The sequence below is a fragment of the Molothrus aeneus genome, chromosome 6, assembly GCF_037042795.1.
Source record: "Molothrus aeneus isolate 106 chromosome 6, BPBGC_Maene_1.0, whole genome shotgun sequence".
NCBI lineage: Eukaryota > Metazoa > Chordata > Aves > Passeriformes > Icteridae > Molothrus > Molothrus aeneus.
Window position 1 is genome coordinate 51264724 of NC_089651.1, and position 16443 is coordinate 51281166.

The 16443-nt window shown below is 40.8% G+C and overlaps 1 protein-coding gene across 10 annotated transcripts in view; it reads right to left on the bottom strand.

The window, feature by feature from the left end:
• Positions 1 to 16443, bottom strand: part of BEGAIN (brain enriched guanylate kinase associated) — a 158716-nt gene that overhangs the window by 6809 nt on the left and 135464 nt on the right. For all 10 annotated transcript variants that reach the window (XM_066551641.1, XM_066551638.1, XM_066551640.1 and 7 more), the window contains one exon: positions 2306 to 2413. In XM_066551641.1, coding sequence (XP_066407738.1) covers positions 2306 to 2413 — 108 coding nt within the window. The remainder of the gene's footprint in view (positions 1 to 2305; positions 2414 to 16443) is intronic.

The following is a 16443-nucleotide window of genomic DNA, read 5'->3' on the forward strand; positions in this document are numbered from 1 at the left end:
AGGACACACTATTTTCATTCTTGAAAAAGAACCCAAGAATTCAATTTAGAAGTAAAATCTGTTCCATGTGCATGTGACTTGGATATGTTGCATATACATTAAACCCAATATATATTGCTGCACAATGTACATCAGAGACAGGTACCCCAAGTCCCATATGGCATTCCCAGGCACACAAAAATTATCTCTCTCCAGAACCTAATCCTTTCTTCAAAAGCTCTGTGCCTCTCTTTCTGCTCAGTGGTTGTCATGGAGAGCACGAAAAGCACTTCTGACACTTTATTTTTAGCAGCTTTAAAAATTACTACAGAAGAAATTACATGTGAGCTACATGTGCCACGTGTACTTTGTTCTCAACCTGCTGGGCCAAGCCATGTGACTGGGGTGACCTTCTCTCCTTCAATGTTTGCCTGAATGGAAACCAGCCATATCTGTGGCAACTGGAACAATAACTGGCAATTAATGCCAGAAGGGTTTCCCACAGTTTAAAATATGTTTTTGTATCAAAAGCATCATTTTACATTTCTGTCAGAAGAGAGAGGGAAAATATAATTGAAGAAAGAAATATTGCTGAGACAAAAACATTCTCCCCATGCAGAATTCTTCAGTTTATCACTTCTGTACTTATTAGGTATAATATTAGTGGTTTGTTTTGTAGTTCTTTATTTTAAAATTTGGAATATAACCTTTACTCTTATTAGTGATATTAGACATAATCATAGATTATCCTGAGCTGGAAGGGACCCACAAGGATCATCAAGGCCAACTCCTGGCCCTGCACATCCCCAAGAGTCACACCTGTGCCTGAGAGCTTTGTACAAACCCTTCTTGAGCTCTGTCAGGCTCGGGGCTGTGGGCACAGCCCTGGGGAGCTGTTCCAGAGCCCAGCCACCCTCTGGGGGAAGAACCTTTTCCTGACATCCAACCTAAATCTCCCCTGACTTAATTTCATGCCATTTTCTCAAGACCTGCAAGGGCAGAACTTTGTCCATGGGCCAACCCCAAGGCTGAAAATGTTGTATTGTTATTTGAGGCCTCTGGACCATATTCTAGTGCTCAGAGTAAAACTATGAGTACTGAAAACACCTCAAATGGGCATTGAAACCTGACTCCATGAAGAAGTATAAATGCATGCATACTTGAAGGGAGATTTCTGCAACTTTCTTCCACCTCTATTTTAAATAATAAAAAAAACAAACAAACCTCCAAGTGATTTCAAGTGAATTAATTTGGAGTTGTTCCTGTGCTTCCAAAATCTGGATGTAGCCCATTACTTTTACCACGCTCCATTACTTATAGCTGTTAGAGTTATAAAGTAACTCTTTCAACTCAACTTCTATGAAAGTTAGGGGTCAGACTGGGGACTTTTTACTTCAGTTGGAAAGCTGTTAATTGCACAGGCAGAGTTCACATCAACAGGCATTTTAATGAGATTAAATGCTCCCAGCTATGATTAAGAGTTCATGTGAAATACGGGAAGATTGAATGTAAGATGCTGGAAAATAAGTACTAACAGAAACATGTCTTCTGCAGATGAATTTTTTATTAAATGTGGAAGGAATGGCACAATAATGAACTAAATGCCTGCAATATTCCTCTCTTTGCTGTCTTTGTAGGTTTGTCTCAGGAAGGATTTAATGAGCTTGTTGCCAGCTGTGCTACTCATGCCATTTTTCAGTAGTGTTTAATGAGATGGAGGGTGACAATTGCCAGAGATGGTCTCTGTTCTGTCCCACACAGAGACAGCCCCATTTTTACACGTGAACAGCTGCTGGGGAGAGCCTGGCTCCTGCTCCCTGCAGGAGTGGTCTGAGTGACCAGGCTGGGTCAGTCCTTCCTGCTGCAAGCACAGCCAGCCTGTGCTGCGCTTTTTGGTGAGCAAAGACCAAAAGATCAAAGAGTTGCATGAAATGTAGGGCTCTACTCTGTGCCTAAAATCCTTCTCATGAGGCCCCACTCCACACGTGTCCCTGCAACAGCTCTGACCATGTGCTTGCACCAATTTGCTGTACTGATGGCAAAATCAATGTGGGAATATTGCCATCTCTTAGAATATTTTTTCATCAGTTTCAGGCTAGACATAAGGAAAAAAAATATCAATGAAAAGTCTCACCACAACCTCATAGCATAAGAGCTGGATTTACAAAATGATGGGAACAAACAAACAAACATGAATTTTAACTGTTGAGGTGACAGGTTACATTTTACACAAATATAAAATACTATTCTATAATTTCCATAATGGGAAGTGCAAGACCCAATTTGTTTCTGAATATAATCTCAAAATGAATAATTAAATACTTACATTGTCTTCTGACAACTTATCTATTGTCACCTTGGCTTCTATTAAGTGATTATTGAGTGCAATTATTTCATGGCTCAAAGCCCGTTTTTCCTCTTCGTAATGTTGACCCTGCATAGAAAATGGAGTAGTCAGTGTTTTTTCTACTGTCAGAATATTTCAGATAAAGGTCCACTGGTTGATGTCATTCTCAAATCCAGAGGAAAGCACAACAGACCAACATTTCTTTTTTCTTTTTTCCTGCCCCCTGTCTTATTTATTTTCTCCATTATTTTGCTTAGGAGATGAGGTAAATTTCTTTAGAACTATGGAGTTCAGACTGACTCATTTAGGAACCTTCACAGAAGGCTCCAGTTAGCCAGTGCAAAAGCATTCTATTGAGCACCAATACATCCCTTCTTAGTCACAGGACAGGGTCTCTAACATGGAAGAGACGGGAGCCGCTCTTTTACTACAAGAATGTTTCACTTATGCTATTATTACCCATCCGTATAAGGAAGGAAGAACAATATTTAAACAGAAAAGCAGTTGTGTTTGAGCCAAGTTCATTTTAGATGTTGACTGTTCTGGCTGATTTAAAAGCCCTGATTAAGGTTGTTCATTTCTCAAGGTGAATGTTTACCTGATTGCAGGGTTAGCACTCATTAGCAGAACACAGCCCACTGTGGCATATCAGGAAAATAGACTGATTCAAATTTCTTTCTGCCCACTAATTTAATCTTGTTACTAGTAGGATATAACTCTTTATTATAAATGCAAAGAGATCAGTGGAAAGAATGAAATGCCAGTGGCCCTTCCCACCTTTTGTTTCATTTTGATACTCAGTGCTTATTTACTGCTTCTTGTATCAAAAATCATTGTGTACAGTCGTTTATAACCCTGCCTCCAGCCTTACATTGGCGTTAAAAGGTATGGCAGCTTCTGGGTGCTCTGAGATCAAGGCATCCTCTGTGCACTCAGAGCTACAACAAGAAGGTTTCAAAAATATCTTGAGGGTGTTTTAGAAAGGTACATTTTCATAAGAGCAGAAAGTAGGGAAAACCCTAATACATGTCTGTTTTGTTTTGTGAACTCAATCCAGTGACAAATTCACACTCTCAGTGGTGCTGAGCAATAGGACAAGAGGCAACAGGTGGAAACTGGGACATGGGAAGTTCACCTGAATATGAGGAGGAAGGAATTCTGTACTATAAGGGTGGCTGAGCAATGGAGCAGGGTGCCCATAGAGGCTGAGGAGATATTAAAAATCACCCTGGACACCATTCTAAGAAAAGTGCTCCAGAGTACTCTATTTGAGCAGGTAGATTGGACTAGATCCCAAGTGGATCTAGTGGATCCACTTCACTAAAAGAGAAGTGGTCCCTTCCAAGCTCAACCATTCTTTGATTCTGTGGATGTCACTTCCCATTTTTAGTTGTGAAGGACTGAAATTTCCCAAATGCTATATTGCCAGGGTCACACAAAAATCTTCTATCAAGACACACTTGACATTGTCAGCTAATTGACAGCAATGGGAATTGGGTGTTTTGAAGTCCGAATGAATATCAAGGTTAATTATCCAGCTGCAAAGCACCAGCCTGTATTAAAGGAGGGTGATTAAATTGGAAGTGGCAGCTCTCATCCTAAGCTGCTATTTAAAGAAAAACACCTTCTCAAATGGTCAAAGCAAACCCACAGCTTGCTTTAAACCGTGCAGATATGATTGAAGTGTCTTTGTGAAGGTCTGGGCTGGCCTGTTTTAGTGTCAGTTTTCTGTGGACTGTCTGTTCCTGCTGATGCCAGCCCTCTGTCCTGACAGTCCAGGCCTGGAGGCTGGCTCAGGCTTGACACCTCTCCCCTTCTTGTTCCCATTGATCAGGCACTCCTGCCTGGGGACTTCCTCATGGAAAGCCAAAATGCAGCTTTGAGAGCTTGCAAGGCTCCAACCTTAGTGATTTTAACCAGACACAGGGCTATGTTTTTAATCAGGCAGAGCAATGTGGTTTTATATGAGACCCTTAACTCTCGTTGATTTTATAGTGAACTAAACAACCAGGCACTTTGTAAACCTCCTGGCCATCTGTGCACCTCTAAAAATCTGTCTCCTTTGAGACTGTGACTGAAGATTACATTTTCAGAGGTATTTAGCTGTGTAATGAGGTAGACAAGTGACTACCTAAGTACCCACAAAAAATATGTCCCCTCAATTTTCGAAGTAATTTCATGCTTTTGAAGGATCCAGGTCCACTGAGTACAGACATAATCTTCCAAATAACCACTTGTATGGAAGATTTTATCAGTCCTTGTATGAAAAGTTGTCATACCAGGACAGCTGATTTGTAGAACTCTGTTGCTCTAAATCTCTCAGATCTCAGTAACTGCTGCTCTTGCCTAGCCAAATTGAACTTTACTCATTCTATTTTGGAGTTCAGGAGAGAACATCTGATCAAGGATTTATAGTTTTCAGGAGAGAAACTAATAAGGCAGCAGATTCAGGCATTGAAAGCACTACTTTCCACTGCATTTGAGTAATGCTGAATCTGAGTGAATTATTATTTCATTTTATTTCACTTATGATAACATTTGGATGACATTTCCCAGACTTTTTATCTGCTCAAGTGGGACTTTTAAAGGTATTCTATATTTATTGAACTGTAAAACTCGCCTCAGTTCAGATTTATGCTGTACAGGTCAGCAGGTGGACACCAAAGTAACAAACACCTCAGCAGTGCTGTGGAGAAGAGGGAGTAAGAAGGAAAGGCCAGTCCCAATCTTCTCCATCATTATTAGTTCACATCTTTCTCTTGAAATCAGTGTCATTGACAAGAGCAAAGAGTCTGTTTCAATGTGGCAAAATGAGGTAGCCTGAAGGTGGGCAGGACACTGAAATCCTTTGGCATATTGGCCACACACTGTGTGTCCATCTTTGGAAGTTCAGGGCTTCAGCCAGACATTATTGTGGCTCGGTGGTGGCAACAAGAGGACAAAAGCTTAATCCTGACACCACCCATGGGAGAACAGTGCAGCTGGAGGAGACAGGATGGTAGTGTTGGATCACTGCATTAGAAGGATTGCTGGTCACTGGGGGCTGCAACTTTGAGCTCTCCACTTGCAGTCAAGCAATCATTTTCAGCATCAGATTGTCAGAGAGGCATGAAAAGAGGATGGGAATCATAATATCAATGCCATGATCATGAGTTACAAATATAAATGCTTATTTTACTTGTAACCACTTTTGGCAGATCCCTCTATTTCTGGTAGCTTATAGAGGCTTGGTCCTCCTACTCTGCCATAAGGCTTGTGACCCCTCCTCCCTCCTTTCGGCACTGCTTTCTGCTCTGCAGGTGCTAACACCCAATCTCTCAAAAGTCAGTAGTGAATTAAATCAGTGGTGTTATTGATTTGCCAATAGCTTGCAGCTGGGCTGAGGTTTCCCGAAGTCCACTCCAAAATGCCAGAGCTGCAGACTGCAGTGGCTGATGGATCCTTGCTCAGAAATCTTTGTTGAGTCAGCTCTGTGCATCTTCTGCCCCCCTCATCCCCTGACACAGAGCCAGCACACGAGAACACAGCTCTGTAGTGTCTGACTAACACAAGAGAGCTACAGTCATGTGCCCACATCTGAGTCACACCAAATTTGTTCTGCTGGGTGAATCCAGCAGTCACAGCACCTAGGCCGAGGGCACCTTGCCCCTATCCTGGATTTAGCATGACCCTCAGTGCATCCTTATCAGATCTGAGGAAGGAATTGAATACCTGTTCTTCACAAGGGAACCAAATTATATCATAAAATATATAATCTCTGTCTGGAACATTAGGGCCTTTTTTATAATTTGCATCTATCACAGTGAAAACATCTCTCATATATATAGAGATCCATAAAAATATAAGTTGATGCTTTAAGAAGCGTTTGGTGCCATCTAGTCCCTACATCTAAAATCTGTGATATAAGTGGGGTGAAGAGAATTTTGCTAGGTTGATTCAGCATGAAATAATTAATAGAATTATTTATTAATTTTAAAAGTAACAAAAGCTGGATGAAAAGATTTGCTTATCTTGCATATTAATGGATCCATAAAGGTTACTACTCTAGTCCTTCAGCAGAAATGGGCAGGCTAAAAATTCTCCCTCTCTCTGGTAATCTTTCAGCCTCCCTTCATTGCTCTCCAGCAGCTGGAGCATGTCCTACCATAGAGCAGTGTCAGCCCATTAGTCAAGGCTTGGCTGCTTGCTGTGGTCTCTGCTGTCCTGAGGGAGCTCTGGTGTGTAAAGTCCTTTGGAAAGCAGCCTCAGATTTGCAAATGGGAAGTGCTGGTCTGTGGAAACGTCAGACTTTTCAAACACGGCAAAGTAAATCTTGATGCTCCTGTAAGGAACATTTCTGTGGATGCAATTTCAATGCTACACTGACAACAATGTAATGGTAGTGCTGACCATCAAGGCATTAGTGGGCAGCAGTATTCCTTTGGGAGTACTTCTTAATAAGTAATGCCCAAATGACAGACAGAAAGAGAGGGAGAGACTTTTTCTGTTACAAATACTACCAGAGTGATACTCAGGTATCCCATCCTGAATGCCTTGATAGAGGTTTACTACAGTGGTTTTGGATGAGGAATACAGGCAGAATTTTGCTCCCTATTTTCTCTATTACTCTACTTGTCCAGGAGGAACATGACACTCTGACAGGAGAAATTCCCCACCTCTGTGGACCAGTGGAACACTGCTAACTCAGTACATTTCTCCTAGACCAGCAGTCACAGTGTTTTCACTGCTCATGCTTTGAGGTATCTGCTAAGAAAAGCAGAGGGTTGACTGTCCTGTGGATTGTAGTCAGCAAACAAGGGCTGACTACACAAGTGAGGATAAGCTTTCAAAACAAACTAGGTATGTTTTATGGTGATATTTTATAACTTCATTGCAATCATCTTATGAAGGACAAAACTGAGCAGCTGAAGATGACAAACAGGGAGGAGTGGTTGGTACAGCAGTGCCCAAGGACCTCACAGGCTGGAGAAATGGCCTGACAGGACTTCATGAATTTCAACAAAGAGAGGTGCAAAATCCTGCGCCTGGGGAAAACAACCCCTTGCACCAATGCATGCTTGGGGCCACCCAGCATATCCTGCATCTTGTCAGAAAAGCATTGGGAGGTTCTGGTGGAAACCAAGTTGAGCACAAGCCACCAGTGTGTTTCCTTGCTGCGAAGAGGGCCAAAGGTTACCCTGGGCTGCATTAGGCAGTGCTGCCAGCAAGCTGAGGGAGATGATTCCTCCCTTCAGCGCTGCTGGGGCCACACCCAGAGCACTGAGTGCAGGTCACGTTTCTCAGTACAAGTGGATAAAGATTTACTGGAGAGAGTCTTAGAAATGGCCAGGAAGACAATTAAGGGATTGGAGCATCTCTGTTCTGAGGAAAGACTGAGAGAGCTGGGACTGTTTAGCCTGGAGAAAACACACCCTGAGTGGGGTCTCATCAAATGTGGATAAATATCCAAAGGGAAGGTGCAAAGAGGACAGAGCCAGGCCCTCTTCAAAGGTGCCCAGTGACAGGGCAAGAAGCAATGGGCACAATACCAGAGGCACAACACACGAAACTTCAGCAGTGCCATCTGAACATAAAAAACTCAAACTGTTGAGGTTGACTGAGCACTGAAAAGATTGTGGAGTTTTCACTCCTGGAGATATTATGTCTGGACGTGGTCCTTAATGACCTGCTGTAGGTGTAGGAACAGGGAGTTTGAAGCAGATGATGCCCAGATATCCCTTCAAACCTCAACCATTCTGTCCTTCTGTGAGTTCTGTAATGTATGGCTACCACATCTCACTGGGCTGCTGAGATCACTGGGATGGTTATGATATGATAGTTTAAATTTCTGTTGTTAGCAAATGCTGGTATTTGCATATTAGTAAATGCTCTTATTGTTATGGAGAGATGATTTAATAAACAATTAGTACATCTCTTGGTCCTAATAAAATTGAGAACAAGGATGCATGGAATATGGTACAAGTTCACTTCTGTTTTTCCCTGGCATTCCATCAAGATTTCAAAGAGTTTGAAGTCTTGGTGTGTGTGAATGCCTGTCTTCTGGAGTCAGTGATGCAACATCTAGTTATTACTGATAATTACAGCAATCATGGAGGACGTGAGTGTGTTATCTACCATGAAGAAAGGGCCCCCAGATGCCCTGTGCATTCCCAGTGATAGCTCAATGACAGCACTTCAGTGATGAGTGAGGATGAATTTGTTTTATAGCATCTGTCAGTACATATCTTGTATTCTGCTGAGAAATTAATAAAAACAACCATTCTTTGTGGAGTGGAAGATTGGGAGATTATGCAATGATCTCTCCCAGCAGGTGTGGAAACTTTTCAGTGTTGCAGAGGGTACTAATGTGGGTTATTTCAAGGTTAGGTTCACTCTTCCTCCCATGCAGATGTGTCGTGGTCTCAGCTGAGCAAGGCAGTGCTCAAACCAAGGGACCTCTTATCTTGTAAGCAGAGCCTTAAATAGAAACATATGTGGTGGTGGGCCTGGCTAGGCCAGGGTTATAGCCAACAAGGCAAAGAAAACAAGAATGAGAAATGTGGTGGAAATAAAACCTTTTTTCCTCCTGTAACTCTGAAAGTTGACAGCTGCTCTATTTGCAGTACTTCCCTGCAGACCATATGCATAACTTGTTTTATCAATTGGCTCATAAAGAAGCAAAAGATGGTTTAGATTTGCAGGAATTACTGGATATTCTCTGCAGTAATTCCTGATTTTAAGCATGTTAGTTTCTGTTCTGCAGATCTTCATGTTTTTATGGCAGATGTTATGCAGGCAGATGTGCCTGTTTATGATGCTCTGTGTGAGTTTATCTGCCAGTGAAGAGCAGTGGATATCCCCTATCACACTCACTTGCACTCATGGGCAGGAACTGTAATAAAAAGAGTGAACTGACAAGATCAGAAGAGCAAATAATAATGAAAAACTTTTCAATGAATAATGAGATTGTATCAACTGATACCACTTCACTACATGATCCTTGGGGTGCAGGATTTGGTGCTGATAATTGCAGCATGAAAGCAACATTTAATATACATTAAATTTTTAGTTTTACTTTGCATAACAATCTTATTTTGGTTTAGCAGTAAAATGAGTATCCAAAGGAGCTGTTCACTTTCAGATTCACTGAACCCACAAGTCTATTTAAGAATGTGCATCTTTACAAGCAATAGAGGAAAAGAGCCAAATGTTTTGCAGATTTATGAAGTAATTTTTTATCAAGTTACAAACAAAACTGCAGGAATGTGCAGGGATATAGAGGCTGTGGCAGCATCCTGGTTGCACTTCATCATCTACCACTGTCTCATCTTTGCTTCCCACTGCAGTAATCCCCAGGACACCCATCCTTGTCTCAATACCTCTTCAAAATGCTAATAGAGCCTGGCTTTCAGGAATTCTGCTACATTATGGTAAGGAGCAATGACTAATTCATTATATTTATCCTAAAGAATATTAGATATTTATTTAAAGTGATTTTCTGTTGCCAAGCTGCCAAGGTTGCAGACAAGGCTGCATTCTTCAGAGACAAATGTATGGCACCATGGATTTGAAAATACTCATTTTCACGGGCAGGTCAGAGAAAATATGTTGTTGATGTGTTTTTTGCCTTAGGCTTTACCTACTGCAAAAATCTATGTCATGTTGGAGTTCTTCCACATAAAGAAGATAGTGGCAAGAACATTATTCCAATGTGACAGGCCTTTCTTATGATGAACACATGGGATAAAAGGAAGTGACGGATGTATGACTCTTGGGTTGGCTCAGGAAGAGACTGGATTGTCTGTCCTTGCCCACAGCTGAATTCTTTTTTTTATTTTACTTTTTAACTCCTTCTAGGAGCTCAGAAAAATAATTTAAAATAATTATATGGTCACAGTGAAATGAAAGGAATGGAGACTTCAGCTGAGCTAGTGGTAAGGAACAAAACATTTTGCAAAAAGCAAAAGAAGTTGTGTGAGTGGGTAGAAAAGGAGAAGTTCCTCTGCTGCAGGCCACACAAGGAAGGCTCTTCAGCCTTGTAGCTTGAAGCTGTCACTCTAAGGACTGATTGCCTGCCACTCAACCCTTCTGGTCACAAAGGCTCCTCTGTGGAAATGGAGAAGTTACTGGAGACTGGATACTACTTAAATGAACTGCTTAGATGGTCTAGAAAGAGGAGGTGGCATTAATTTCTAGGAGTAAATAAGTAAAATGATCTAGGAGGAAAAATGTCATGTTCTGAATTTTGGAATAGTCATTCATATTAATTGCAGATTATTTTAATATGCAAGTGACTTCTAATTAGAGTTGACTACCTAAACAAGGACAATTTCCCAACCAAATAAAAATAATAAGGGCTAGATTATTTACAGTACTTCACTCTTTAATAATTTGTTCTGCTCTAGGAATTTTGAAATTCACATTTCCTGTCACCTTTTGACACTTTCTTTTAATAATGAGTTGTTTAGAAGAAAACTTCAAGTCCCTTCCTTTCCACCTGTGACTAAAGGAATGGTTTATCTAAATGCTCTCTGGGGAGCTAAAGTATTTCTCTCTCAGAGGATTTTTCTCTGCTGTATCACAGTGCTGTGGCAAGGCTGACTTTTCCTCTCTGGGTTCATGCTTGCCCCTGAGTGCACAGAATCTGTTCTTGCAGTGGGGAGCTGTGATGAGCTGGGTTTGTGCCCAAGCCCTGCTTGGACCCTGCACAGCCCAGAGCCAGCCCAGCAGCTCTGCCCTCCCCCAGAGCTGCTCACAGGGGCAAACCTGCCATCATTGCTGCAGCAGTGCCATGCCTTGGGCTTCTCTCTCCTCACCACTCCACATCTTGGGCTCTTCCTCCCGTGGACTTTATCTTTCTAAATATGTCCATGTCCAATGTGTGCATGTCTTTATACTCTGTTCCCCTAATCTCTTGTATCTGTTCAATATACATTGAAACATCCCCTGGGATATTGATTGGGAAGATCTGGTAAGCTGTCTGAAAAATTGTAAGTGTAGTACAGGGAATAAACATAATGTACTTGTGTCTTTTCTGTGTGAATTAGTCTCTCCTTTTTTTATTAAAATATATCTCTGCTATTTACTTTGTAAAATCTCATGTTGGGTAAAGGTATTTAAGGTTTGGTGTTTCCCCCCCATCCCAATCAACCCCAGATCCTTGAGAACATTTTGAGAAAATCTCTATAAGCTCTTTTCAAGGCAAAGCAGGGGAGATCCATTAAAATAAAATACTCTGTTCAAATACCCAGCCCCTCAGACCCTGTTAAATTGTGTCTTTTTGGCAGCATCCCAATTCAAACTGCCACAACCAAGTATAATGACTACATTAAATAACTATTAAAAAAAAAAAAGAATTGTAGAAAAGGAAACAGCTACTATGCAAATTCCTTGAACAATAACAGAATTTTGCTTCCAGCCCTGCTAGTACTCATGACTTTGTCACTTTGTCTCTTAATGCAGTTAGGGGGGTTGGTGTTGTAGTTATTTTTAATATGAATTTAATTGTGGCTCTTTGGAATTGCTGAGGAGCCCTGCAGGGAGGGACAGGTGGGGCTGTGCCAGAGCTGCAGTGGTGCCTGCTGCAGGCTGTGCTCACAGGAGGCTCTGCTGGATGGAGCCTCCACATTTTATCCCCACGGTGAGGACCCTGTTCCTGCTCACAATGTAAACTCTCCTGGCAGAAGCAAAGGCTGCAGAAGGGATTGCTTGCTGTAACTGATTGAGTTTTACTATAAGGGAAGTGCAGCACTTCCTTCCCATCTGACTGCTGGGATCAAATCCAAGGAAAATTAAAGATGGATATATTTTTGTGAACAAGCAGATAGAAAACTCACTGCAGTGTGTTTCTTGTGCTGCTATTCAGGATGGTCATTTTAGCTGTTGCCCCCAGAGTTTGTGTAGATGGGAGAGTTTACCTTTTGATCAAGAGAAATGTCACAACCTTTGTTCCATGTCATAAGATCAGCTGCCTTGAACCAGCACTCCTCTCCTGTGCCATTTCAGAGCTTTGCTGAAACTTCATTCAGCTCCTTAATATCCTGAGTTGTACTGTAACTCCACAATCTTCAATATTTTTTTTTTCAGTAGTGAATCAGGTGTGTTAAAAGGCCTTTGCTGCCACACAACAGTTCATGGCCCCATCAGCTGTGCTGGCACAACTTTGGCCATCCTGAAAACCAGACTGACCCTTCAAAATTGAAAAGCCCTTTGTTTGGGAAAGAAGTATTTTAAACTATTTTTTCCATTAAGAAAAGTGTACATGGATTCAATATCCTCAGTATTTCTCCATGGCATTCAGAGATCTGGCTCACAGTTTAAGTATTTTCCAACGACATCCCAAGATTCAGTTTTCTTTTGCCCTGGAGCCTGGCAAAAATTTGAACACTGTGATTTCTTAATTCCATTTATTTTAGCTATTCATATATTTCCTAATAATATTAAGTCTCTCAGGTATTCTTTTCACAGCAGCTTAGAAATATTAATATCCTCTTGAGAAGAGGCTAAAGCAAACCTTCCCTTATTTATATGTCAGGGGTGTCATTGCCCAGGTCTAAGCCAGCCACCTTCCTGCCTTCATTCAATCAGCATAGAGACTTCTTCAAAGCATGAAATTCCTCATTGCATGGTGAACTTTTTTTTTTGGAGGAGCAGCTCTCCAATGGAGCCTGCTTCTCTCCACTGTGTGATAAAGATGCTGAGGATAATAATGCTTCAGACATACATGTGTAAAATAGACATATAGCATGTAAATATTTAAAAGTAGGTAAAATGAAGCTTACTTTGAATAACTAGCTCAATGACACACAAACCATGTTTGACAGAGGCAAGGACTGAATCCATATCTCCCAAGACCCAAATCTTGTAATTCATAGGAAGTTTGATTTTTCTGGGTCTGTAACTGTCCCAGGGAAGGGCAGCATGAAGAGATTTTGCAACTAATGTGACTCTAGCTGAGAAAGGCTTTCAGTAAATTGATTGTAATGGCCTGTTTGATAGGAAAACCTCAAGAAATGAAGAATATGCTATTTCCCTGGATACCAGGAGCTCTATGCCTCTGCATGTGCTAACAGCTTTCTCCCTTTGAGCAGGTCTGGATCCTGAGTGTACTTCTTGTTTTGCCTGATTAAAAAGCTGTCTGATATTTAGCATTTTCTCTCTGTGAAGACATTTATATTAGACAGTTTTATTTCTCCACTGCACTAAACATGTGATCTGCCTGAATCTCTTGCTGAGGCAGCTTCTTTTGGAAGTCTTTTCAGTCTTTCCAATTTTCAGACAACTTGAATGACTTTACAAACCCTCTAAAAATTTGTAAATATCAAAACTTCAACCACTGTCTTCAAACTGGACTTTCTTTTGTCTGAAACTGTGGCAAAATTATCATTCTGCTCTATCCACTTCTGTCATGGTTATACAAATACTACTTTTGTTATTTCTGTCATGGCTTGCTGCTGGGTGCTCATGTGGAGTTGTTCAACCAGCCTGAGTTTCAGAGTCAGTGACCCTTCCTGAGTCCCTCCTTTCCAGAGCACAACCCACTCCCTTTACTTATTTCTTTCCTTTTTTTGCATTATGGTGTTCAAAGCACCCTCATAGGATTTATACTTTTAAATGTCTGGTGAAAAATATCTTTTAACTGAATGGGAACCTCTTATGGAAGGCACTGGTCATTTGAATTGATTTGCTTATCAACGTTCAACAACATTGCTAATCTTTTTAATCTCCTTTTGTGTTTACTTTTAGGACACTGTTGAAAACACAGGATTGTGCTGAGACCTGTACCAATCACTGAGCTGTCCTGATCCAGCCCTCTGAACAGACTCTTAAATGGAAATACCACAGTGCCTGCTACTTTTTGAGGTGACTTCTTCTGCAACCCTTCTGCTAACTGCTTTTGATATTGTATCATGTTTATTTAGTAATCACAATCATATGAAGTGGTACTTCTCAATTCTTACTATCCAAATATATCTAGTCAATTGTCTTTACAAAAGAAATTGTGGTTCATTTAATGATTTTTCCTAAAAATATGCTGACTTCCATTACTTATACTCTTCTGATTTAATTTTCCAGTAGCTGAACAACATAAAGAGCGAGTTTGTGTTTTCTACAACCTCTATTTGCCCCATTCTATGCTTGACCTCTTGGATGTTGCTACAGTTGGTTCAGAATTATCTCTACATTCAGAATCTTATTTAAAATTAACATCAGCTTAACACATTAGAATGTATTTCTAATTTAGTTTGGAGTAGGAAGCTGGGAATCTGTCCAGCTGGTTCTTTTCTGAATCTTAGGTGGAAATTTATGTAGGCTCCTGTTTTTTATAAGAAGGATTTTGCAAGTGTTTGCTAAGACACATTGCTTAACATTGTAGTTTCCATTGAATTTGGAAGTTGGGTTGCAATCTGTAGTAAAAATAATGTTCAACCTTAAAGCAAAGAGTGGCACAAGGGCTCTGCCTCCCACCAAGGGCAGCCAAGTGGGGAGGGGAAGGTGCTCATCTGTTTTCTGGCTCATGTGGCAAGGCAGGGACTTGAAATGCCATGAAACGGCCCAGTTAGGTCAGAATGAGGCATTTCCTTGCAAACCTGGTGCAAGGAGCACATTGAAGCTACTGCACACTCAGGAGGGAGCTGCTGCACCTTTGGGCTGCACCGAGCCAGAGGGACAATGTGGGGGATCTTTGCCCAGCACAGTTGTCCTTGAGGTTTGAGGTACCCCAACAGCAGAAGCATTTAGTAAATCTCTGGGTGCTGCATAGAGGGATTTTGGAAATTTCTTCCGGAAAACATCAGAGATTAAAACTGTCCGTAATGAACTTCTCTAATTTTGGCACCTTTGATTTCTTTTCTTAACTGTGGTGTCTGTCAGGTGCCACTGATTTGAAAGCTAATTGCTGCTTATAACCAATTCATTTACTTTCGGAGACAGCTCTCCAGAAACAGAGAAAAACAAAAACCCCAAAGAGAAAAATCTCAAACCCCAAAACAAAATGAAAACCCTAAAACTTCCTGCTAAACACACAGTACTAAAATAATTTTTATCCTCTCTTTTGGTAATTTGGGTTATGGACACTGAAATAATTTGACAACTATTTCCTTCCTGCCAAAAGAATACAAAAAGCCCTGGGAGCCTGGTAGGTAAACTGTTCTCTGCCATTAAGAAAATGAGATTTAATGCCTTAACCAAGCCCTCTTGCACCGTGAAGGATACAGCTTTACTGGTTTATGGAAAACACAAGTATTGGGCAGGATGTCAGGCCCCTGAACCTACCAGAAGAGGAAGGAAAAAGGCTCAGAGTTGTGAACACACTGTTTAACCCTTAGGGCTTTGATCTTAGGAAAGAACTTTAGAGAGACTCTTTTTAATCATAGTTGAGGATGAAATGAGAAATAATTGACAGTGAATAGACTCTACAAAACTGAAGATTAGAAGCCAGACCCCAATGCACCACTCTACAAAGCCCTTATCCTTCTGGTCCTGTTGATTGTCTTCTGGTTCCTTAAGATGTTTCTTAATTATGTTCTAGGAACATAATTTTAAATTCAGTGAAACTTTTAATCCAGTTAGTCTGATTTTTGTCCTCATTGTTTATGACTTTTGTTTATGATTTGGTTTATCGGGTTTTGTTTTCCTTGTGTTTACACATTGTTTTGTTTGAATTTATCCTCTACACAATGTAGTACGCTGCACGTACTAGTTGTCTTCAGAATTGACATCTAATTTACTGGTCCTTTTTTTAATGCTTCCTGTCAAAACATCTTATGCTTGAAGAGTGAAGATATAATTTGCTTTTCAGCTTCTGAGGTTTATTTATTGAGAGAAATGTGCTAATGTGTATGGACACTGAAGAGCTATGTTGATTCTCATTAGTGATAAAAAATTTATGTCAAGGCTTTAGACAAAATCTCTGATTGTTAAAATGGTTCTTTTATCCCAATTTTTAGCTCCATCTTTGAATCTTAACAAACATCCTTTCTATTCTGCCACTCCAAAATAAGAGAATGAATACTTTCCCCAACCATGAGTATATTTTGGGTAAGAGGCCAAACTTCAGGTAACCTGACAGCTGAACAGCGATGTTGGATGCCTCTGCACTAGTTTCAAGTTTCATCAGAAGCCATAAGATATGTACA